This window comes from Chionomys nivalis, chromosome 17 (assembly GCF_950005125.1).
Source record: "Chionomys nivalis chromosome 17, mChiNiv1.1, whole genome shotgun sequence".
Lineage (NCBI taxonomy): Eukaryota > Metazoa > Chordata > Mammalia > Rodentia > Cricetidae > Chionomys > Chionomys nivalis.
The window spans coordinates 32,565,983-32,590,150 of record NC_080102.1 but is presented as its reverse complement, the minus strand read 5'-3'; the positions used below and the strand labels follow the sequence as shown (position 1 = coordinate 32,590,150).

The 24,168-nt window shown below is 55.7% G+C and overlaps 1 protein-coding gene across 7 annotated transcripts in view; it reads right to left on the bottom strand.

Moving 5' to 3' along the window:
- Positions 1-24,168, bottom strand: part of Adgrb1 (adhesion G protein-coupled receptor B1) — a 70,317-nt gene that overhangs the window by 9,200 nt on the left and 36,949 nt on the right. For 4 of the 7 annotated variants that reach the window (XR_009058484.1, XM_057792438.1, XM_057792437.1 and 1 more), the window contains exons 18-25: positions 15,914-16,055; positions 10,176-10,279; positions 8,329-8,431; positions 7,554-7,704; positions 6,817-6,886; positions 5,515-5,581; positions 3,753-3,838; positions 2,276-2,374 (exon numbers count right to left, since the gene is read on the bottom strand). Coding sequence is in view for 6 of the 7 variants with exons in the window: in XM_057792438.1 (XP_057648421.1) it covers positions 2,276-2,374; positions 3,753-3,838; positions 5,515-5,581; positions 6,817-6,886; positions 7,554-7,704; positions 8,329-8,431; positions 10,176-10,279; positions 15,914-16,055 (822 nt within the window). In the remaining variant the exon portion in view is untranslated. The remainder of the gene's footprint in view (positions 1-2,275; positions 2,375-3,752; positions 3,839-5,514; positions 5,582-6,816; positions 6,887-7,553; positions 7,705-8,328; positions 8,432-10,175; positions 10,280-15,913; positions 16,056-24,168) is intronic. The other 3 variants (XM_057792440.1, XM_057792442.1, XM_057792441.1) reach the window with 1 other exon arrangement.

The following is a 24,168-nucleotide window of genomic DNA, read 5'->3' as shown; positions in this document are numbered from 1 at the left end:
CCCCCAAACTCTTACCAAATCAGAGTATAGCCCTGGCGGGGGTCCTATTTGGGGTCTGGCCTTGTAAGGGCACAGCCACCCTCACCTCTCTGGCGTCTGAGGTCATATCTTAGGCCACAGTAGCCCTTTACCACGGCCTCTTCCAGGCCTACCTTTGTGCCCTCCTGAAGCCATGCTATGGTGACCCCAGGGAGCTTCCTGCCCCCAGCCACAGCTATCATCACTTGGCGAACATGATAGCGGTCACCTGTAGCCAGGGCACTCAGGACTGGCTTTCTCAGCCCCGCCCAGATCTCTGTCGGCTCACCCTCCCCAGCTCAGGCCCAAACCAGGAATCATCTTGATGACCCACCTTTCCTTCAATGCCTCGAAGTGTGGGCTCCTAAACTGTACCTCAGTCTCCATTTCCAGTCAATATACAACCTATCACCCCCTTCTTAGAGGGAATCCCACGGAAGGCACAAAGCCCCAACTCCTGGTTCCCTGCTAACCCCACCCATACTTTTGGAGCAGAGGATGGTGTGGAGTCTCCCAGCAAATTGCCAGCTACTCCACCTCCCTCCGTCATGGCTGCAGAAGCCAGAAATATCTCCCCCTCCCAATCCCAGTCTGTCCTGTCCCTGAAGCTAGAACAGAACAATGGCAGGCTGGCCCTCTAGTAAATGACTTCCTGTCACTGGCAGGGTCATTCTCAGCTCTAGCCTTGTTTCCACCACAGCACTGAGCCCAGTAACCCCTTCCCTTCCCTTCAAAGCAGACGTTCTTTGAGCAGGGACCCCTGACACCTCATGTCACCTGTGTCTGATGCAGGAATAGGGCTCCCCATCAGCAGAGGTCCCTTGTTTTCCCACAAGGTCAGCCCTGCCATTTCTGTCTCCTCCAGTCCATCAGTTTCCAAATCACTTCCCCAGGAACCTAGAGGAAGAGGAGTCACAAGCTCCCTAGAGACTCAGATACCCCAGATCACCAAAAGAGTTCCGGAGACCTTGGTGTCACCACCTCCAGCTGCTACCTGACTTTAGGATCCCAGGACTCGGTTGTTTAGCTCAGGTTAAACCTGAGTTCTTCTGCACTCCACCCAGAAAGACTGCTGATCCAAAAGGTGGTCATTGGGGCTCACAGCAGTGTGGGCCCAGCACGGGAACAGGCAACTCTCTTTGGTTGGGTCCTATACCATGTACATCCCCTACCCGTCCAGCATAACCTGGCCCTCATATCTGCCTGAGGCACCAAGAGTCCTGGGCTCCAGTGCCTGCTCAGAGATTGAGCATGAGGACCTGAGAGGGTTAGTGTTTGGGGTCTCTGCTACTGCTATGACCTGAAGGAGGCAGGGACCTGGATAAAATGACCTTCTATGCTGAACACAGCCATGTTGTCACAGCCAAGTCAGAGACCAATATCCCTTGTTCTTTGTATCTTGTTCCCATGGCCGTATCTTCCTGAGTACCCACACAGACACACAACATACATACCCACTGGGGATAACATATCTCAGTATACCTGCATCCATACACCTTCGTCTATGCCCAGGTACATTCTTAAAGTTGTATGCTTACAGGTACAACAATCACCCCCCCACACACACATACTCACACCTACTCACCACTCACCTGTTCACACTTGCACACTTTCTTCCCCATCTGCACACGTACCAGTCACTCTTACACATGGATACCTCCATGCAAAGCAGCACACTGTCCACACACCCAGCAACTCTCACATATGGGAACCTGTATGCACACCTGTAAGCACACCCACTCCCACACACGCACCTTCCCTATGCACAGTGGCACACACATACTGTATACATATCCAGCTACTCTTCTATGTGAGCAATGCGCACAGGATCATTACCTGCCCCCTCCCTGCCAAACACTCATATATACACACTCACCTGACTCTATCACCTATCAACTTATCTTGTGGAGGTGGGGGCTGAGGCCAGGCTCTGGACCAGTACTGTTAGGGGAAGTCAGGGAGCAGCAGGAAGCAGTGCAGGCCCACTCCACCTCTCCTTGGACTCAGTCCCACTCTATACCTTAGCTGACCCACTCCTTGACTCCCAAGTGCCTTATATGCTGCATAGCAACCAGGCCTTGAGTTGGGCGAGACGAGCTGGCAGGCAGAGGGCAGGTAGAGGGCATGGCTGCCTTGGAAATCCAGAGGGGACGGCAGAAATGAAAGAAATGAAAGAAAAACATAAAACAAACAAATGTGACTCAGGAGAGAGCAGAGCCCATGCAGGGCTGCTCCAAGGTGGCAGCAAGGCACTAACATGGCGTTACTGGTGGCGTCGGAGGTGGCTTCGGCAGCAGAGAGGACTCCGCACTCGGCACACGTGAGGGCACGCCCGAGGGGGGGCACGGGCAGCTGACTGCAAGTGAAATCAAAGGCTGAAACAAAAGCAAACAGGTTCCCTCGAAACCGCGAGGCGAGGAGCAGAAACAGTAGCCTGAGGCTCTGTCATCTAAGGAACCCAAGCCTAGGGCAGGGGACGAGATGGGCACCAGACTGCCAGCATCTGCTGACTGACGGAATGCCTTGGTCACTAAGTGTAGACAGCAGCAAGATCTGACGGAGGCCTTGATATCCTTCCTCCTCCCATGTGTGCTGCGTCATGGAGGATCTACCTGCAGGCCTCACAAGGACAGCAGAAATAGGCTGAGCTGTATGGCAGCCCTGTGTGTGTGTGTGGGGGGGGGATGTGTGTGCATGTACACACAGCATCTATGTACACCTTCCCATCTAGGCATTGGTTCACGACACCCATAATTGGGGTCTGATTCCAGCTCTCCCAGCTTTCCCCATTCCCTATACTTCTGTTTACTCTGATGAGAGGGGATATAGTCCTGGCAGCTTCCCTGTGGCTATTCTAAGAGCAAATTAAGCAGGCCAGTGCTGCAAAGTCCAAGGAAACCTTCACACCTACAACTCCAGCCACAGTTCAGCCCACGTGTGTGAGGCTCAGACTCTGATGTGGGCCCACTGTTACGGGGTAGACAGCAAGACTGAGGCAGAAGAGCACCCAGCACAGTAACAGAGTCCCCTCAGCCCACTTAAGGGCTCTAACCATGCACCCAGAGAAGTCACTGGGCAGAGAAGGAGGAACCAGAAAAAGAGAGACAGTGAGAGACAGAGAAAGACACCAAGCAAGACAGGCACAGAGGGGAGGGGTAGGGGTAGGACCCCCACAAAGACACCAGTACACCAGCTTCAGGATGTAGAAGGTGGGACAGGGAGAATTCTGGGCAGGACCCTCCAATGTCCCTAAGCTGAGGCAGCAGTGACACTCATGTCATCCTCACTCCCAGGACAACTCACAGAGTAGGTGCCTGAGTAGTGTGGGAGGAGCATTGTCCCACCTGTCCCTAGCTGTCCTCTAGTGAAGAAGGCACCAGACAGGCAAGGCCTCTTATGGGATTCAGGGGACAGGGAGAGCACTCCCAGACTTGGGCCTGGGGTGCCCTCCCACCAGCCTGAGCCCAGCAGAGGGGGCTCTCTTTGAGAAATGAGCTTGGAAATGTTTCTGGAGACGCTATAGGGTCCCATCTTGTCACAGGTCTGATAAAGAAACTGAGGCACAGAGCAAGACAGAGACTGACCGGCTAGAAAAAGTCTTTAGATTCTGTGCCCCAGTTTCCCAATCTGCTCCAGGACACCTGAACTGTCAGACTGGATTTGGGACTTAATGGTGGGTGGGCTCTGGGTCTTTCCAGCCAAGAAGGGCAAGGTGCCAGGGCCACAGGGCCTACCCTGCCCGCTCCTTCAGCTTCTTGTCCGTGATGCCGTCCTTGGACACGAGCTTGTTGAACACCAGGATTCCGATCACCATGTTCACCTGCCGGGCAGAGGCAGGAGTGGGCCAGAGCCCAAGGGTGCCCAGATCAGCAACGGCCATGCCCAGAATGTCCACAGATCTCCAAGGGTGACTCATGTGCCCCCACAATTCAGACCCCAGTGCTGGCCAGTCGGATCCATACAGAGCCCTGTCTTCAATGTACCCTACACCACCAACACCCCTCCCCTGACCCCTGATGATGGTGAGCTCCTAGCCCAGGGCCAAGGATGATTTCACCAGCTGATCTTGGTCACCCCTTGTTCCTGATCTCCTCCAATCCCACTAACCCTCAACCCCACTAACAATTTCCAATGGGTACCTCCTGAGGGCTTCTTAGGGCCTCAGGTGCATCTCTAAGCTGCTAGCCAAATTACTATACAAGGTAAGAATCATTCCTAAGTCCATAGTCAGTCTCCATGCCCTGGGGTCCCTGTCACCTTGCCTCTCCTTGGCTCTCTCTGCCAGGATGTGGGACAAGGGACAAGGCCTTGCTCAAATCTTACTTCTTATCCCCACTCCAAGAGAATCCTTGAGGGCCCCTAGGTAATTCCTTTTTTGTAGAAAGGCTGCCAGGACCCCAAGGCTTTGGCCTGGCCCTAAGGGGCAAAGGTCAAGGTGGGGAGACACTCTAAACTCTTGTGCCAGGGATCATGCCCAGAGGCCCAGGGGCTGACAGTTCCTATGAATTCCACACACAGGGCCCTGTCTCCTGGTGCAGTCCTGCCTCCTAGCTTGCTGATCATACAGCTGGGTTGCAGGTATCCTTCTAGGCCAGGCTACCCTTCTGCAACAGGCTCTGATTGGCTGTCACCAGAAGACTGGTCCGGGCAGATGATCCTTGATACATGAGGACAAGTAGGGGTAGGAGTCTTTTTTCTCAACTGTCCCTCATGCAGACCCTGGAGTCCACTCTAAAACAACACCTAAGCCCAACTGGTTGGCAGCCACCCCCCGAGGCACTGACCAGTGATGCCCATCTGGCCTTCCATTTGGGTGCCTTTGAGGAGTAAGGAACAAGGGTTGTGGCAGTCATCCAACTCTCTATCACCTACGCACTCTCCTCAGAACCACTGCTCGCACTCTGCAGGGCCAGTTGCTCCTGGGCCACCTGTCTGCTAAACTGACTTGCACCAAGCTCCCTGACCACCCTTCCCCGACAGAGGGTGAGACAGGGAGACAAGGACTAGAGAGAGAGCACCTACTCCCATGCTGAGCCAAGCCATTCCTGGCTTTGGGCCAGTCTCCAGCTGTAGTTTTGGACTCTTCTCCAAATGGGCATGTCAACTGAAGGGCCAGGGAAAGGCAAGGTCCCTCTGACACCAGGAAGCAAGCAGCCCTAGCTCTTGGCACTCGGGATGCTGCCAGCTGTGGTGGACATGCATGACCTAGGCCATGTCTGCTCAATCCCTGCAGCTACAGCTGTCCATCTGTCCATCTGTCCCCTACCTCCCTGTTACTCACCAAACCTGCAAGGGCCTCCTGGCAGGTACATTATCGATGCCCAACATTCAGACAAGTCATGCTCATGGAGGTAAGAGGAGGACAGTGCAGCACACTGAGCAATGGGAGCGGGGTGAATGGAGCTGGTGAGCATCCCCCGTAGGCCAGCCACGGGGCAGATAAAGACCCAGGGGTCCAGCTTGGGAGATAGGGGAGGGGAGGGGCTGTGTCAGTACCAGCACAACTGCAGCAGCTGGTCCCACGAAGGCATACAGAAGTCCCCCCTCCAGGGAGAGCCAGCAGCTGGGGAAGAGATAAGCTGTCAGTACCCATGCCCACTAGGCAACCAGTGTGTCAGGAAGAAGTATATGAACAGGGTGACTATAGAAGAAATAGGGAAACTTGCACAAGTTTTTGGTTTGGATCCCTAGGAGTTCCCATTGTAAATGGAGGCATAACCCAGGGCACGGAATAGGGTACGCCTTCTTAGAAGCCCTAGGGCTCCCCTCTGCCCTATGTGAGTTGGGTCCTTTCTGATTCTTTCTCAGAGTCTCTAGCAGGTCCTCCTTGACATTAGGTTCCTGGCCTAGGTCAATAGTCCTATGCTCACCTGCCTAGCTCTTCATCAGCCCCTGGGCACCATCCATGGTACCCACAGGCGAGCAAACACATAGAGCAGTGATTCTCAACCCTCCTAATGCTACAGCCCTTTATAATAGAGTTCCTTATGTTATGGTGACCCCAGCCATAAAACTATTTTCCTTGCTACTTGGTAACTGTAATTTTGCTCCTGTTATGAGTTGAAATGTAAATATCTGATATGCAGGATATCTGTGTGCGACCCTGTGCGGGTTATGATCCACAGGTTGAGAATCACTGCCATAGAGGATACTCAGCATGCTGCAGGCTTGCCTCCAGCTCTGGCTTGGGCATTCTAGCCAATGCTGCTCAATGCACTCCTCTCCATTCTTCTGAATTCTGCACCAGTGTCTCCAACATGGCTCAGATACAGGGGTTCCAGAGCCCTACCACCTACCTCCCTGGGGCTCCAGAATAATTTAGGTTTGCTCTTACCCCCACATTCTGCTAGTTTTAGCCACCATCCCCACCCGGAGCCTGACTAGTGTGAGCCAGTCAACCCCTCAGGGTTTTTTTCCCTCCTTCTAGCTCCATCTTGAGCCTGGGGTCCTATCTGTACCCACGGAGCTTGCACTGCTTTAGGTCAGTTGTCCCAGGGCTTCATCTGTGAAACTGACTCCTTCATCCCTATAATGCCCACAGCAAGGGTGCATCTTCTGTCCTCTGGCGTTCTTCTCAACACTTGCACACACGGGGGTGAGGACTCCAGAAGTTCATGGCCATCAAGTTCACCAAATGAGAAAGCAGGAGGCCCCAGGCATTCTTTTCATCTCCCTGCCCACAGGACCTAACTGCCTAGGAGTGAGGGAGCTGCCTAAGGACCCACCCTCCTAGGCCAGCAAGGTGGGGCATCTCCCGGGTCTGCAGAAGGCTATGCCATGCCCGCCTCCCCAACTCACTAGTTCATGGTGCTGTACCCCTTGGCCTTGGTGAATCCCACGGAAATGGCCACCACCAGTGCAGGGAGTCCTAGAAGAGGACCAGAAGAAGGGGTGGTCAGTCCTGCCATCCCTTGCCCACATAGGGCAAGCAGCAAGAGGGAAGCAATGAGGGCATTGCTACAGGAAATAGGTGGACAGGGTCGGATGGTGAGGGCTGGGAGAATGCTGCAGGAGCGCAGATTGGAGGGCAAGACGCGGCCTGCTACCACTCAGTCTCATAGAAAGAGGGTACCATTTTCAGAGCATATGCCCCCAGTACAAGCTACAGTGCACTGTGATTTGTCATCTGAATGCTAATGGGCATGGCTGGGCTGCATTTTCCGGCAATCTTATAAAAGATTGGAGGCCCAAAGGGAGAAGCCAGTGTGGCAAATGGAGACTCTAGGAGCGGTAGGAATAAGCAGAAGGCCAGTACAAGAATGCCAAGAACAGAGATAGCCCATCATCCTACTCAAGCTGCCCAGACCCTGACGTTTTGCTTACCCCAGCCCACTGCCCACCCTCTCCCGAGTTGTCTGCCCTCACTACTGGCCACTAACGCCCGCCCACTGCCTACCCTCTCCCGAGCTGTCTGCCCTCCCTCCTGGCCACTAAGCCCGGCTCACTACCCACCCTCATTCCCAGCTGCTGATCTATACCCCAACAGTCCTAGCCACAGTCCACCCTCACCTCCCGACCCCAGCTGCCCTGCTCACCCCAGCCCAGGCAGAGAAAGCGCTTGCGGACGAGCCGGCTCCGTAGGCGGCCAGTCACGGCCATGTATGACTGCCAGGCCTCGGTGAGCACCCAGCAGAAGGAGGACAGGAAGAAGAAGTGCAGGAAGGCAGCCACCAGCGTGCACACAACCTGGGCAGGCAGGGGCCAAGGGGACTGGGCAGGTGCTCGCTGGCTCTCACCCATCCCCTATGAGCATGTGGCACGGCTGGGAGAAGTGACTTTGAGACCAGCCGAGATCCTGGGCAGGAAACAACCTGGTCTCCCCCCTGAGATGGACCACTGAAACTTAAAGCATGGACTAGATGCTAATCCTCCTCCCCCAGCTGCCAGCAAACTGGGGTCAGGGGCCCACTGAGAAACTCCAGTCAGGCCTATCCCTCAGCAGGGAAGAAACTGAGGCCAGAGGGTAAGGGGAGTCACACCCTCAAACCCACACTGAATCACAAGTGAGCCCACTGTGATTATGAGTTTCTGCCACGGCACACAGCAGTGTCTGGGCCAGGCCTTCTTTCCATCTCTAATACGTTAGGATAGCCCATAAAGATCCCTCCCAAAGCCTGGCCCTGGGTCACATTTGCAGGACAGGGTATGGAGATCACAGGGTGGGAGCAAGGCAGGGGGTCCTAGGAAGGATCAACAGAGGGCTCTCACACTGAGCTGCCCAGCTCACAGCTGGCCAGGGTATGGGGGCAGCATCTTCATCACACCCGAAAACACAAGGCTCTCTGCAGGGCTGGACAAGAGGTTGCCTACCTTGTTGCGGGTCTGGGTCTGCCCAATTAGGATGAGAGCGTTAGAAGAGATGATGGACAGGCAGAAGTTGATGAGGATGACGGACCGCTCTGAGCGAATGTACCTGTGAAAGGGGTCAGGGCCTGAGGTCAGCACCTAGCAGGGATCAAGGTCATGTGGCCTATCCAAGAAACAGTGTTCCATTTCCTCCCTGAAATCACTGGCTCTATCATCACCATTTCTGCCATCACCATCATCATCATCATTGTCACTATCCCTATCACTACCACCACCATAACCACCACAACTACCACCATCATCACCACCACCACCATCACCACCACCACTACCACCATCATCACCACTGCCGCCATCACCATCATCATCATCATCGCTATCCCTATCACTACCACCATCATCACCACCACCATCACCCCAACCATCACTGCCATCATCACCACCAGTACTGCCACTACGATAACCATCAGCCACTGGCAACATAACCTTCATCACCATCACTACCACAATCACCAGTATTACCACCACCACCATCAACATCAATAGCACTACCACCACCATCACAACCATCCCCACTACTGTCATCAACAGTAACACCATCACTGTGGACATCACAACCACAACCGTGGCCTCCGTCACTGCCATCATCATCATTAATCATCAGCACCTTGAACCATCACCAGCCATTGGGAAATGAGACCCAACCAGGTAGAGATCAGAGAGTCCTCAGCTAGCCCTGGGGCTTGATATGCTTGGTGTAGGCACAGTCCTTATTTCATCTGGCCCCTGCTCCCTAACCAACCATCAGAACAGTCCCTGTCTGCAGCTCACAGGGCACAGTGATGCCATCAGTGCTCACTGAGGGAGGTGCTTTAAACACCAAATAGCCTCCTCTCCAGGTCAGAGCCTCTGAGCTCCAAGCTCTAGATGCTGTCAGATCCTGAAGGCCTGCTAAGAGGGAGTCCTACAGAAAGGATCTGTACGCTCTGTCTTTGGGAAGAGAGAAGAGGGCAGCTGGTGCTGGAGGCTGCACAGACGGCCCCTCTCCCACTGGTCACATCGATCCCTTGCTGCCTGACTGCAGGCAGAGACTGGCACATCAGTTTCGATTATCGGCTACCATCACACAGGGTAGAGTATTGGAATAGCCAGTCGTGGGGGCCAGCCATCACATGGGGAGCCCGAGAACAGCTCTGTGTACAATGACCTTGAATAAACCTCACTGCAAATTTCTGGGAGGGGTTAGATGCTGGTAAGCAGGAAGAGGGCAACCCCATTGGCACATACCCATATACCTACTGGTGGGGGTATTGCCTAGAAACATCTGTGACCTGAGTGGGCTCCTAATGGCTCAGACATTAAGAGAATTCACACTATGCAATCCTCGTATACCCATAGTTTGCCTGAGATTTAAATAGGTTGTGCTATCCCGTAGCCTACAAGTAGTCTGACAGGGCCTGAGGTGGACACAGGGAGTCCTTGCTGGAAGCCTGGTGTAGGAAGTTATTTCTGACTCCAGGGAGTTTGTAGGTCCAGGTATGAGGGTACACGGGGATAGTGGGTAGCCAGAAGACTCCAAGTAATCAAAGGAAAACTGTTCTGTGTGTCCAGCTGGGGCCTGGGCTCGGAGTTAGTGTCTACCAAAAGGTGTAGTCAGGTGACAGTAGGAAAAAGGACCTCTATGTTCAACATGCTCCCCACCCCATCCCTTTTCTGTGGCCCCTGAGTGACACAGCAATCAGGAACCTGGACTGGGAACACGGGCAGCATGGGCTGAAGCGGGCAGCATGGTCAAGAGTGCAAGGGAGCAAGGGAGGGCTGGATCTTCAGGCTCTGGAGCAGGCACCCACCTCCACACAGACACGTAGATGATGACCAGCATGAGCAGGGTGAGGGAGGACACGCCACAGCCCACGATGAGCGTCACGGATGGCACGGTCGCCTTATCCATGTTCTGGGGAGCAGGGGAGACAAGGAGTGAGACAGGACCCATGACTGGCAAACAGAGGTCTGACCATGGTCCCCTGTAGCCCCAGGGTCTTGTGACCTCCCACCCCAGGTTCTGACTTCCTCTGCTGGGCTGTTCCTAAGAGCAGTTCTTGTCCCTCGCTGAGAACAAACTCTCCCCAATGTAATGACAGTCATAGGCCATGCCTGAAAGTAGCCCTCACCTCCCGCCTTCATGTCACAGTCCAGAAGGGTTCACACCACATCACAGGTAGGGTGAGGGAGGCACCAACACCCCCAGCTCCCACTATATCTAACTGGGCAGCCAGCCAACAACCCCAACTCTGTGGCCATCCAGCCCAACGCTCCTCCCACAGCTTTACTTTTCATCGCCCCATCAAAGCTCCTCTTTCTTTCTCCCCAGCCCCGGCTCCTGCAAGTACCCTGATTCACCTCCATATTTTGGTTACTCCCTCCCTGCTTGGCTCAGTACCCCCAGTCTGTTGCAAAGGTCACTGAGATGCCTATTTTCTACCTCAGAGTCTTTGCACCTGGGATTCCCTGTTCCCCAAACTCACTTCCCACCTCCACAGACTGGGGCCTTGCTTATTCTGATCTCGCTCATCCCAATACAGGGCAGGGCCCATAGACACCACCATTCTCTACCACAGGCCCAGCACAACCCAGAGGCAGCAGGCTCACCCTGCTCACACGAGGGAATGTTCAGGGCAGATGACACAGTCCATGGCTCACACCATAGGCTGGGCAGTGCCCCAGGCCATAGGTCATAGGAGCATTAGCAGAACCTCTGTACCACCCCCATCTCCTCCTGCCACCTTCCTTTCCCTCTTCCAGAATGAAAACAGGCCTGGGGTGGCCTAACTAGACTCTACCCACAGGGTGACATAGGCCACATGCTTGGCACATCCACAGAACCCACCTACCCAATGTATATACAGACCCACACACCCCTAGCAAAGCAGGCAGACTCGTGCTGCCTACCATGAGTTGCCCTGGCCCTAACACCAAACCCATTCTTTGTATATGCTAGGTACCTATGCTCCAGCCAAGCCTACTCTGGAGAGAGGCTCAACTCCTATCATATAAAGTAGCAGGCCCCTCTAATTACCCTAGGCCTCTGGGCCTTGCAGGAGACCTGGGTGACCAGCCATGTGTCTATGCAATCTCAAAAGTTTCTAGCTATATGGTAAAGAGCAATTGTGGACAGCACTGTACCCCTACAGTGAACTGCTGGGCACCATCCTCTAGGTGTGAGCCCTCTAGGACCACGGTCCTTTTGCACTTGGCTTTACCAATGGAGAACCTGGGTCCAAACTGAGAGGAGACCAGGTGACAGGGACAGGTGAGGGGGAGTAGCTAACAAATATTCCAGAGCTCTGGGAAGGTCACAGCTAACTGAGCAAGTGGCTCACACCCATGCCATAACTGACTCCACTTTCGACCTCTATGGCCATCTGCCTTGTCTGCCCTCATTAGGTTTGGCAGCTGTCAGACACCCCTAGCCTGCTTGCTCCTCCCAATTGGCTCAGGATCACTCATGACAGCCTCAGCTCTGCACATTAGGAGGGTGGGGGGCAGCAGCAATCTCTGAAGCAGATGTGTCAAGAGAATGCCAGGTCTTATTAGGAGGGTCCGACTGGAGACCCCAAGGACAAGAAACAGGCCCCAAATCCTAGAGAGGAGGCAGGAGCAAGCTGGCCCGCTGTGGGAGGCCAGCTCCAAGGCCAAGCTCGGCATGCCTCAGGGCCTTTGCACAGGTTGTTCCCATCACCCAGCACTGTCCCTCTGACCTTCATACGACTGGCTTTTCTTTTAGCTAAGAAGTCACCATCTAGAAACCCTCGGAACAGTCCATCTCTGCCTATCACTTTCCCTTGGGCACTCTGGATAATGGTTGCCCTCCTCACCAAGGGCCTGCCTTGGTTGCACTTCCCAAAGTTGCTGCCAATTTGCACCCCATGAATTCCCTACTCTGAGTCTCCCTCCATGTGGTCTACACACCTCCTCAAGAGTTGCTTCTGTCCTGCAATGCTGGCTTCCTCCTGTTCTGTTTGCTGTTGTCTACAGCTCCCGAGTACCCACAAACTAACCCTTCCTGGGAGACTAAACTTAGTCGCACCTCACCACTAACACACGCTAAGTCTTGGTCTCAGCCATAGTCCCACTCTGCTTCTTGATCTAGGGCACGTTCTGAGTACAGATTATCAGCTAAACGCTGAGCCTTGATCCTTGTTATAGGCTCAGCTTGGGCCATGGTTACATATTGAGTCCAGACCCTGGCCACAAGTTGAGCTCTGACCATGCATACACTAAGCCCTGATTCTAGTCACAGGTTGAGCCTCGATCCTGGCTACACATTAAATCCTGACCCTACTCACACTGAACCCCGATCCTGGTTACACTCTGAGCCCTGACCCTGGTCAGGCTCTGCACCCTGTCCCTGCCCATACTCTAAGTGAAATCCTGGTTACACTCTGATACCTGACCCCACAGCACCTGGGTCCTGACCCTACTCATCCTGGTCACACACTAAGCCCTGATCCTGGTGACATACTAAGTCCTGAGCTAGGGGCTCACTGATACCAATACTGGTTACTTACATACAAGACTATGGCCTGGTCCACTACCAGCTAAGTCTGAGGCATGTCCCAGAAGCAACGCCAACCAGCGACTGGCCTCACATTCTGTTTACTATGACCAGGCTGTATCGGGCACCATAAACACACAGCCTAGTCCATCCACAAAGCTCAGGCAGGTGGTGCATCCCACTCACAGGTGTGACTCAGAGCAGTTACTCACCTCCCACAGCCGCATCCCAGCAGCATCTGCGCCCACACCCTGGCTCCCGGCCAGCTCCTGGCTCTCAGGTCTGTCTCGCTTATATCATGCCTTGACCAGTTTGCGACCCCAGCTTTGGGTGCCACACACTCTACCTCCGCTCTGGGTCCTTTAGACAAGAGTCCCCTGAGCCACTATGTCTCAGGTATGTTGTCTCTACCTATGCTTCCAACTAGCTAGTCCAGCCCTGTCGGCCAGGGAGAGGACCACCTGATTCTCTCTGCAGCCACCTAACTCAGCCCTGGCCACCTCTCTGAAGCTGGACAGGTTTGTCCTTTGCTTGTCCCTTCCAGGGTCTCACAGACTCCACTGCTAATCTCTTCCCTGTCCTTCCTGTGTTTCCTTCTGTTGGTATGAAGCTGAGTGCCATCCCACCCCCCAAAACCCCTCTTGCCTACCTTAACTCTCCTGTCCTGGGCCCTATGCCTCTCTCACATCCCCATATCCCTGGTATCTCTATGCCTTTCTCACCTAAATGGGATGGCTGTGACCTCCTGTGGACCCCTCAGACCTCACTCTAAACCCCCTCTTTACATACTCCTTCTAGATGCTGCCTTCGGGAAGGAGGCTGCTGGCTGCTTCTGCCCCCCTCCACAGCCTCCTCGCCTCCTGTTTGCTTACTTTGCCATGTGAGCAAGAACCCAGCACTGCAGGGCACCACCAAGGTCTGCCCAAGTCCCCAGCCCTGGGCACTCAAATGTCAGCAGAGGCCAAGCAAGCCAGCTAGAAACCAGGAGCACCCTGACAGGAGTACTCTCTCAAGTTCTGGCCCCCTTTCAGCATCTTAAGTGGGTTCTCAACCCTAGGACAGCTAGTATGGGTCAGGTGGGAAGGAGAGAAAGACCAAGAGGGGTTCGGGGAGGAGGTAAACAGAAGCCACACCTCCCAGTCCCCTCCTCAAGCCCCACACTGAACCAAGATAGGCTGCCTTTGGTGGAGCCCTGCAGTGAGGCAGGTCAGATCCTATCCCATCATACTAGAGAGGGAAAAGGCCCCAGGAGGTACTGCCTGGCTCTGAACTCAGCGTCTACTGCCTTATCTGGACTACAGAGACGGAGCTCTGAAACACCACCCTGCGGAGACACTGTTCTGTTACCACTAACCTGATACTAGAAGCCCCAGGGCATCCATGGATGCCTGCCACACAAAGCAGAGCTGGGGCAGTTCACCCACCCCTCCCCTTCGGGGTGGCCTCATTCTCCCTATCCCAGTCACCTGTCATGGTCAGTTCAACCTGCGAGGCCCCCACACCCAAACACTGCTCGCTCCCAGCGTCAGGAGCATCACACGGGTTATGGATGCGCCTGGGTTTCAGCTCCCAACAACTGTGCTCTTCCCTAAGGGCAAAGGGCCCCCTCGTTTTTAAGGGAAATGGAAATGAACAGACAGAAGGCCAGTCCAGGATCATGCTGTGTTGTGTGTAAGGAGCAAGCCCCTTTCTCCAGTCTACCACGCTGACCTCCCACAGCCTAAGCCTGGGCTAGGAGAAAGGAAGTGGGGACATGGCCTCTGCCATTCCCTCTGTTCTGGTTCTGCCTCCATGTCCTAAGGTGCGCAGCATAGGAAACTAGGCTGGACTATGTTGCCCAGGCCAGCCTCTAGGAACCCTGGAGTGGCCATGCCTTGGCCATCTACACAGAAGTCACCCCTTGCAGGGAGTTTCTAGGGTGGCTCCAGCCACTGTCCTCACCTTGCCCACAGACTTGCCAACACAACACAGGCAGTCCCACGGAAGGAGCTGCCCAGTTGGAGGGCACAAAGGGCCAGTACTAACATCCCAAACTCACCCTCGGACCTGGAGCTGGCCCTTCTTGACCTCAGATTCCATGATTGCACAAAAGGAGTTTGGTAGTAAAGAATTGAGGTCCCTCCCTCTGGTTCTGACCCCTTCCCCATTGTGACCCCAGCTGACAGTGTGCCTTCCTTACTTTCCAGAGAATAAGGGGGGGGGGGGGTGGCCAAGCATTCTGAGGTCCTACATGGAGTCTGGACTCTGAGAGGGTCAAGATCTGTCTGCCCACATCCAGGAGAGCCAAGCCCTCTCTTCAGAGTCCTCCATTCTAGCCCCAGGCCCCTTGCACAACAGTGCTGGGCTGGGGGCCAGAGCTCAGACCCTGGCTCTTTCCTTTCCTGGGCCAGTCTGGCTCAGGAACTCCGCAGCTCCATCCCCTACCCCCCACTCTCCTGGCCTTCTTAGGGCTGTAAGACAGGAAAGCCCACCAATTTAGAGGGCTCGGCCAGCACCCAGAGCCCCAAACAGCAAGCTGGCCTGAGATGCTGTCACCATAGAAACCAGCAGCCCCCACAAGAATCACAGGAACAAAAAAGGAGGCCCCTGAGACCATGGGGCCTGTCTAGGGACTTGGGCCAGGCCCAGCAGCCTCAGCCACCCCCAGAACCCTGCCTGGGGACACAGCCACCTCCGCAGCCCGAGATCCACTGGGGCGGGGGCAGGCAGAAGCGCTGTATGAGGAGCTCTTCTTCCCCTTGTTCTCTGGCAAAGGAAGCGAAGGGGTCCACAGGCCCGCCTCCCAGCCCCAGTTCTGGTCTCCAAGGCCCAGGCCTCCAAGGAGAGTGGAGACAGGACCCACTTGGCAGTCACTTCCTGGGGGTCTCTAACTCTACACTGCCGCCCACCAGGCTCCCACTCACCCTCTCCAAGACTTCAATGGGCTACCGTGGCTGCCTTACGCTGGGACCCCTTGGGGGGCCGGGCTCTGCGCCTTCCGCCCGCCCGCACGTCCCCGCCCGCGCCCCTTGCCCCCCACCGCCCGGGTCTCACCGCGTCGGCGCTGAGCTGGGCTAAGATGGCGAAGGTGGAGAGCCGGTCACAGAGGCAGCGCGTCCGGAGGGCGTCGAGGGGCACCGTGCGGCAGCCGCGCCAAGACCAGGGCCCGAGCTGCGGGGGGGCGGAGGAGGAGGGTCTGCGGGCGGCGGGACGGGAGACAGCGTCAGCGGCGGCGCGCGGGCCCCGCGCCCTCCCGGCCCGGCCCGGCCCGCACCTGCGCCCGCCGCGCGCCCGCCCCGCCGCCGGGACCCGCCGCCCCGGCGCCCATGGCCGCGCTCTGCACCGCCTGCCGCGCGCTGGAGACGCGGAGCGCGGCCCGCGGGAGCGCGGGCCGCGGGAACGGCGGGAGGGAGGCGGGAGCTGGCCCGGGGCCCGGCCGCCCCGCCCGCCCCGCCCGCCAGCCTGCCCGGCAGAGAGACCGCGCGAGCCCGAGGCTCTGGCGCGGGGGGCGCGCGAGGGGCCGTCCTGGAGCACCCCAGCCCCAGAGCCCGGGGCTCTTCGGAGCTGGTGACCTTGGGACGGCTCCATCCCGCGCGGCAGCCTCCTCCAGGCCAGGCCGCCAGGGTGTCTGCCGCTCCAGTCCTGGACTAGTGCAGCTCTCCCTGCAGGGAGCCGGCCCGCCGCTGGAAACTTCCCTCTGTGCGCTGACCCTGGCCCCTCCTGCTGCCTCGAGGCCTCCACTGGCCCCATTTCAGTAAAGCAAAGTGCTAGCTATGTTCTGGGCACATCAGGATCTGAAGGGTTCCGGCAAATACCCCCTCCTCCCCTTTCTACCGCCACTGAGCCACATCCCCCTGGGACCTACCAGCTAGACACTCCCTGTTCAGAAAGTTGTCAGCTTCCATCCTTCACCCTGTCGCCCTGGGGCTGAGCTTGCCCTGCAGGAAGTGCCAGGAGGCACCTTTCTGTGACTCAGTTCTGTTCCTGTCCCAGAAGCACCCCAGGATTCAAGCTTACTAAAGGGCCAGGTGGGAGTGGTCTCTTAAACCCTTCCCAGCCCAAGGTCCTCTCTGCACCCAGGAAGCCTTCAGGCTGTACTTTCCATTCCCAGCCAGGACGATATGGCCCTGAGGCCTCATCCAGGCCACCTCCACAGTGCCAGCGGAGGCTTTACAGACGAGAATGGACCTGCCTGTCTACACTGTAGGTGGGTTTTCTTTCTGTCTGGCTTCTTTCCCTGGTGGTATTGGAGAGCCGTCCTGTGCACAGCCCTGACCAACACATGCGTGCTAAGAACCGAAAGACTAGCCAGATACCTGGGTCCGAATCAGCTGCTTCTTACTTGCCTGAGCACGGTTGCTTTCATTCCCTTGCCTCAGTTTCCCTGTCTCTGCACAACTCAGTGCCTGGCTGAAATGCATGCTAGCAATCACAGCATGTCAGGAACTTGAGCCCTCCTTTAATCCCTGATGACGCCTTACTTCCTTTCCCTTCTCCTCAGCAACCCAGTGAGTCAGGTCCACGGAGACAGGACCCTCAGCATCTGCATCTCCCTCAGGGTCCCTCTGTTCCTCAGAAAGAATTACTCCAGAGAAGCCTGCCTTACATCAGGGACTAGCTCCGGAGCATTGGCGTTGCTCTAACCTGTGTGACCTCCCCTCCATCCCCTACACTTGTTAGCTCACTCTGAGGTGGTCACCAGAGCTACCAGGTCCCTGACCCATGAATGCCAGGGTTTGAGGCCCAGATTCTACCCAAGGGCCCTCTTTTCCCACAGAAAGAGAAGAATACAAAGTAGAAATTGGCCAAGGAAAGGTCCCTCTCTTGCACCATCTTTGCTCTCAGGAAAGCCTTTGAGCCCTGAGACTCTGTCCCATCGGAACTCTGCAGTTCCCCAAAGGGCAGCCACAGTACCAACTCCAAGCACCTAATGTTCTGGTAGCTGGTCCCCAGCCTGCCACCTGGCATACCTCACACTACACACCCCCAGATTATAGCCCAGGGCAAAACCACATTTTCCCCACTGAGGAAGACTACGGAAAAGGAGCTAAGATACAAAGGGGACAGGGAAGGAAGGGAATGCGGGTTTCTCAGAAAGACCCCTGCTCTGAACAGTACCCCAGATTCTGCGCTATCCCCTGAGGTTTCTAAGATCCAGACAAGCCCCTACCCATCTCCCTCCATGCCCACTCCAGGTCAGGAACCATGGAGTCCGGGTTGACTGTACCCTCCCTCAAGGCTAGGGGTGGAATAGGGGCAGTCCCATGCCACAAACAACAGATCAGACACAGACTAACAAATGTCATCAGCGCACACACATTCCAGGAAAGCCCTGTGTGCTGGGCCTGCGTGCCACCACTGGCCTGGCCATGTTGTTGGCCATGTGACTTCTCTCTAAAACAGGACATAGAGCTCTCAGCTATCCTACCTGCCTGACGATTGCTGGGAAGGCTTCAGGGGACAGCACCCTGAGACAGGGTGAAGAGAGTTGGGCTGGCAGCCTGGCAGTTTCCCAGAAGCCCAAGTCAGGTCCACAGGGCGCCAGGCTGACAGTTGCTGGTCACCACCTGGAAGACCGCCAGCCTGAGAGCCAATGCTGCCCAGAACCTCTGCTGTGGCATCAATTAGCTTAGCCTCCCAGGGGCAGGGGAGGAGCGGCTGCTGCCTTACCCAGCTGAGGGTCACCAGGACCAGACTCTCCAGTCCCAGGCTGTGGAGAGCAGAGAAGGCTCGGAGAACCAGACAGCCAGCCAGCCAGGGCAGAGCTGGCCTCTGTAAGCTGCCCAGACTACCATACGGGCCCGCCTCTGCCTGCCCACCCCTCCAGTCAAGTGCCACGTGTGTTAGGAGTATCGTGGGCACCCCACGTGCAGCCCAGGGACAGGTCCTCTCCTCACCTCCCTCCCCAGCTTCCGCTCTGCTCTGAGGCGCCTGTGTGTTTCATCTTCCATTGTCTGCCACAGTCTCAGGTCAGCTTTGTAGACACTAAAAAGGAGCTGTGGGTACTGCTGACCACACAGCAAGATGGCAGCGGGGCCTAGATTCCAGTTCTTCTCTACTGCTAACCCCCAGCCGTCCCCATCTGAACCCTGGCTGAATGCAGATCTGATCAGGCTCTTTCAGCAACCTGGAATCCTAACTGACCCCAATCCAGGAGGAGAGCTAAGTTCAAGAAGCCATGGAGCCATCCTTGAAGCCCTGGACCTTAGCCATTTCAGCTCAAGTGTGTCTGCCCAACTGAGTGGACACTCACGTGTACCTTTGACACCCTCATGTTGAAAGTGTGTGTGTGGGTGAACCCTCAGCCTCCCTTTCACAAAATGTGAGCAATCTTCTCATACCCAGTTCCCAATGCCTAAGATTTGAGTTCTTCCCCAAGTCTGACTGCAGGGCATCCTGCTGCAGGGCTGTCTATCCTCAACGGCAGCACACACAGACATTCCTTGCTTGCTTACTTGCTTACTGCTCCCACAGTGGCTACTGTCACCTCTCCTCTGAGCTTCAGAAACGTGATCTGGGTCACCCAGCCAGGTCCCTATCCTGGACCAGAGCTAAAGAATCTGGGTTAGTCACACCTGCCCCCATGTCCTGGCAACAGGTCCAAGCCTAGGGAAGGGGCTGGGTCAATAGCACCTTCCTGAACACAGAGTAGCAAGGGTTGGGGTACTAACAAGGAACCCCTTCCTGAAAGTGGAGGCCTGCAACCCTCAGACAGGGCCGAGGGAAGGACCTCCAGTCCCAGCACCCCAGGATGGGTCTGGATACTGGCCATCTCTCTACATGCTACTAATGACCTTTCCCTATCATGGATATTATATTTAGTTCCTGCCCAGATGCCCAACGATACACATGCCGGCACACATGTGGAGACAAGTCTCTCTCCCATCACTCCCCTTCTGATGATCCCCCTGGCCTGATTCAACTTCCTCTACCCCAAGCACAGGTCCTGACGGGTCCCAGTCATCCCCTGCCTTGCAGGCATATCTGTAGGGTAGGGTACCCAGTACAGACCCTAGGCAAGTACAGCAGGCAGGGAGGATGAAGGCTCTGTGGCTACCACTCACTTACTCCGTCTGCAGGACTGTGTCCACTTCCCCATCCCTGCCTGCACCTGTTGTAACTCACCTGCCTGCCCCAGCAGCCTCCTGTTGGCCTGGCCCCCATGGGAACCTGCTGGGAGCCACCACCACCTGTCTCCTGCATCCCAGCTCAGCCTCAGCTCAGCTCTCCACCTGCCCCCACACCATTCATCCTCTGCCCAAAGAACTTTTCCAAGGCTCTGCCCTCATTCAAATCCAATGCCGTACTGCTCCCCACAGTCACACAGGACCACTGGAGACCGGCACCGATCTCAGCCATACTTAGGCTGCCTAGTTCTCCCTACACCTGAAAGCAGTTACAACTCTTAGTGATTTTACCCTCAGCTCCAAGAGCAGGGTCACAACCCTATCCCCAGGTCTCAGGGATGGTGGTCCAAGAAAGCCATTACTAGTTGACTGCCCAGCAACCCCTGCCAGGCACCTCCAGCAGTGCCCAAAAGAGGTGGACCCACGAAGTTTGGAAGACCCCGAGAGGATGGCCCTGCACCTTGCAGCTGGCCACACACTCAGCTTCTGGCCCTGTTCTCCTGGTATGCAGTCACCCGTACTTGTTCGGAGACTGATAAAGCCTGCAGGGCTTGTGTGTTCGAGGAACATGAGGGGACAGTATGCAGAGAGAGCAAGGAGCCCACCTCCCACATACCGAGCCAGGGCCCTCACTGGATCGTGATGCCTCCCGCCAGCCCACGAGCGGGTGCTATTATAGGACTGTGCCTGTCGGGGTCCCCTTGGATCTGATGGGCTAATTCACACCCCAGTATGAGTGACTCATAGGGTATCCACCCACACAGTATAAAACAGCCAGGAGTGGGCACAGCACACCCCAGTGGGGGATCTTAGGTTCTGGGCAGGGGTGGGACTGAAGCCTCTGCAGCTGAGACGTTCTCAACTGTGCCTTGGAGCTCCTTCACGAGCCAATGTCAACCTGCACCCCAGAAATCAACTCCCTGACCCATCACCACCCCAGAGTCCGCCTGTTTAGTCACACTTCCTCCATCAGGAGTGCCCATTTCCCTGCCCCACCTACTGACTTCTCACTCTGCGCTGAGACAGATGCTGCTGCCTCTGGAAGGCCTGTTCGAATGCCCAAGTTCTCTGTCTGCTCTTCCTGTGAGGGCCGGGCTCCCATGTCTGACCTCTGGCCACTCCTTCCTGCTGCTTGTTGGCACCCCTCCTGGCCTGTTTCTGAGACTCTTGTCCTGGCCTAGGTTTCCAAGATCCAAAGACCTGTGCTCTGGCGCCACCTGAGCCCCTCTTTGCACCTCAAGTCCGTGCAGGGCCTTTGAGTCTTCTCCTGTTCCCCCCCACCCAGACACCAATCTCTTCTTCTCTCCCATCTGGCGCCAGACACTCTGCACTGGGGTTTCTGGTCTCAGACTGTCCCCGTCTCTGCCTAGGGGCTCCTCTCGGGTTACTCAGGCAGGACACATAGGTCATGGCTGTTTGTGGGACAGAATGAGGAACCTGAGGACCGTGGACACTGGCTCTACAGCCTGGCTAAAGTGACCTGGCCTGTTGAACAGGGTCCAGCTGACTCAGCCTGGCTCAGGAAGGTACTTGATGCCTGCCCTAAACCCCTGTCTATGGCTCCGGCAGACACATCCACCTGGCCTGTCATGCCCCCACCACCAATCATGAGGGCACCACCAAGACTCCACAGCTCTCATGCACTAGCATTCTGATCCCTGCTGAACTAGATTCTTGCCGAGCTCTGGGCCTTCATGTATTCCCCCAGTTCAAGATGATGCACACCTCACGCCCACCCTAGCTGGTCTAGCCTCATCTCCAAGACATCTCAGACTTCCATGTGTAATCCTTCCTCTCTTACTTGCCCTATCATACCTATGGCATGATACATACATGCATATGGTTACTGTGGACTGACTCATGACCTGTGCCATAGGGGAAGGGAGATGGTACCCACAGGGAGTCTGCCAATCTTTCCAGATGCAGCCTCCTCCCACAATGTATATGCCCACAATCTTCACCCTCAGAACCACCACCAAGACAGTGAACAAACCCAGGTCAGTAGCATCTGCAGTCAGTTTTTACCACCAGCCGCCATCCCTACCCCAGCGTTCTCCCACTACCTCTGCCACTGCTTTCCATGTTGCCAAAACAGCTCCACAGCTACCACTGTATTACCACTGCCATGTCACCATCACTACCTCCATGGCTACTGCCACCATTCCTGCCACCCATATAGCCTCTGCCATATCATCACCACCATGGCCTCACAGCCACCACAACCACCATGTCATCCCGGCCACCTCCACAACCACCACTGTACCACTGATACCCCCTACATGGTCACCACATCTCAGATATCACATCCATAGCCACCACCTCACCACCACCACCACCACCACCTTCATAACCACAGCCAGACCATGCCACTATATCCACAGCCACTGCTGCATCACCAATACTACTTCCATGGCCATTACCAGGTTGCTGACACTCCTCTGTGGCCATCATGTAGTGATTATCACCTCCATGTCCAGTTCCATGTTACCAACACCACTTCTGTGACTTCCACATGCGTCTGACATTGTCAATGCCATCACCATGACCACCATCACCCCAACATCACCAACAGAAGCATTGCCGCCACCATTACTTCTCACTATGCTATCAACACGCCCCACCATGCCACCCTCACTCCCATCCACAACAGTGCCATCACAAAGGATGGTGCGACACTCAGTTTCAACACCAGCAGCATCACAGACCACAGAGCCATGAACACCACCACCCTGTCATCAGCGCCCCGCTCGCCGCCCCATCCCCCACTGTTCCCACTCAGTGCACCGACTCCAGCAGCCCTATCCACTCCCCATCACCGTAGACATTACACAATCCTCCTCCCTCACCACCATATCCCCAGGCCAGCGCCAGCATCACCCACACCAGCACCATCATCACCATGCCTACCAATGCAGTCAGCAGTGTGTATCGCTGATGCTGAGACCATCTGCCCCAGCCGATGCTCCATAGCATGGCAGCACCGTCTTACCCAACGTGTCCTCCTTCATAGGAACCAGTGAGCACCTGCTTGCCACGGGCATGCTGCCTTGCCGGCAACATCAGCCTGTCTCCAGGATAGACACTGTCCCCAGAATTCAGCAGTCTTCAGCTTGACACCCTGGTGGGCCCTTTCTCAGGAGCCTCAGTGTGCTCCCTGACAGGCCCGGGCGGTAGGAGCAGACAGCCAGTTAAAGTGCTCTATTGCCTTGGTGCCTACGACCCTCCTCGCTCACCGCGCTGCTCATCTGACCCAGCTGACCCGCCATCCCACCACTTCTAGGCAAGGGCAAGGAGCAGGTTCCCACATCACTCAAGCCTTCTTCCCCCATGCCTGCCTTTCCACATGCCCTGCAATCTGAAAACAGGACCCATATCCGCCAGTTCTACCTCTGCTAGGTCATTTCTGAGGACAGAGAACCTGGTCTCCACACCTAAAAAGAGGTATTGGGATCATAGACCATATGGCCTGGATGGCCACCACCCTGCCCTACAGGTTCTCTATCTTACTCCCTCCCTCCCTCTCCTTGAACCACTCACTGTAACTCCAGTTGCACCCTGCTGGGTCTCCAAGGCCTGCACTGTGGCCTTGGGTTTCCACACCCTCCTGCCAAGGTGCATTCCAGTCAGTACGGAGAGCTGTGAGGTGGCACTGTGTCTATGTGGCTTACTGTTGTCCTCTGGGACCATCCTGACATCCATCACATTGTCAACCACGACAATAATCCACTTTACAGATGTAGAAACCGAGGCTCAACATGATGGAAGCTTGCCCATGTAACCAGGTAGTCAGACAAAGACCTCTGTGCAGGTACAGGCCAGGTTTGCTTGAAGTGGGCATTATGAGCCCACGTGCCCTACTGGTTCAGCCTTGGGAGGACATTGCAGACAAGAGTCCAGAATCTTGAGGCAAGGTGGGGATCTGCAGAGTAAATGGCTCCCTGAAGTAGCAAAGGACAGTGGGAAAGCCCCTCTGTTCTGCCCCAACTCAAACCTTCCACCCACTCCGAAGCCCCTGCTCAACCATGTTTTAAGGGTATCAACTGTAGGCTGGGCATCAGGTTTCCTCTGTGAGCCAGGGTTACACGGAAAAAAACATCTCTCAAAAAAAAAAGAAGAAGGAGGAGGAGGAGGAGGAGGAGGAGGAAAAAAACCCACCAAACAAACAAACAAAAATAGGGGGCA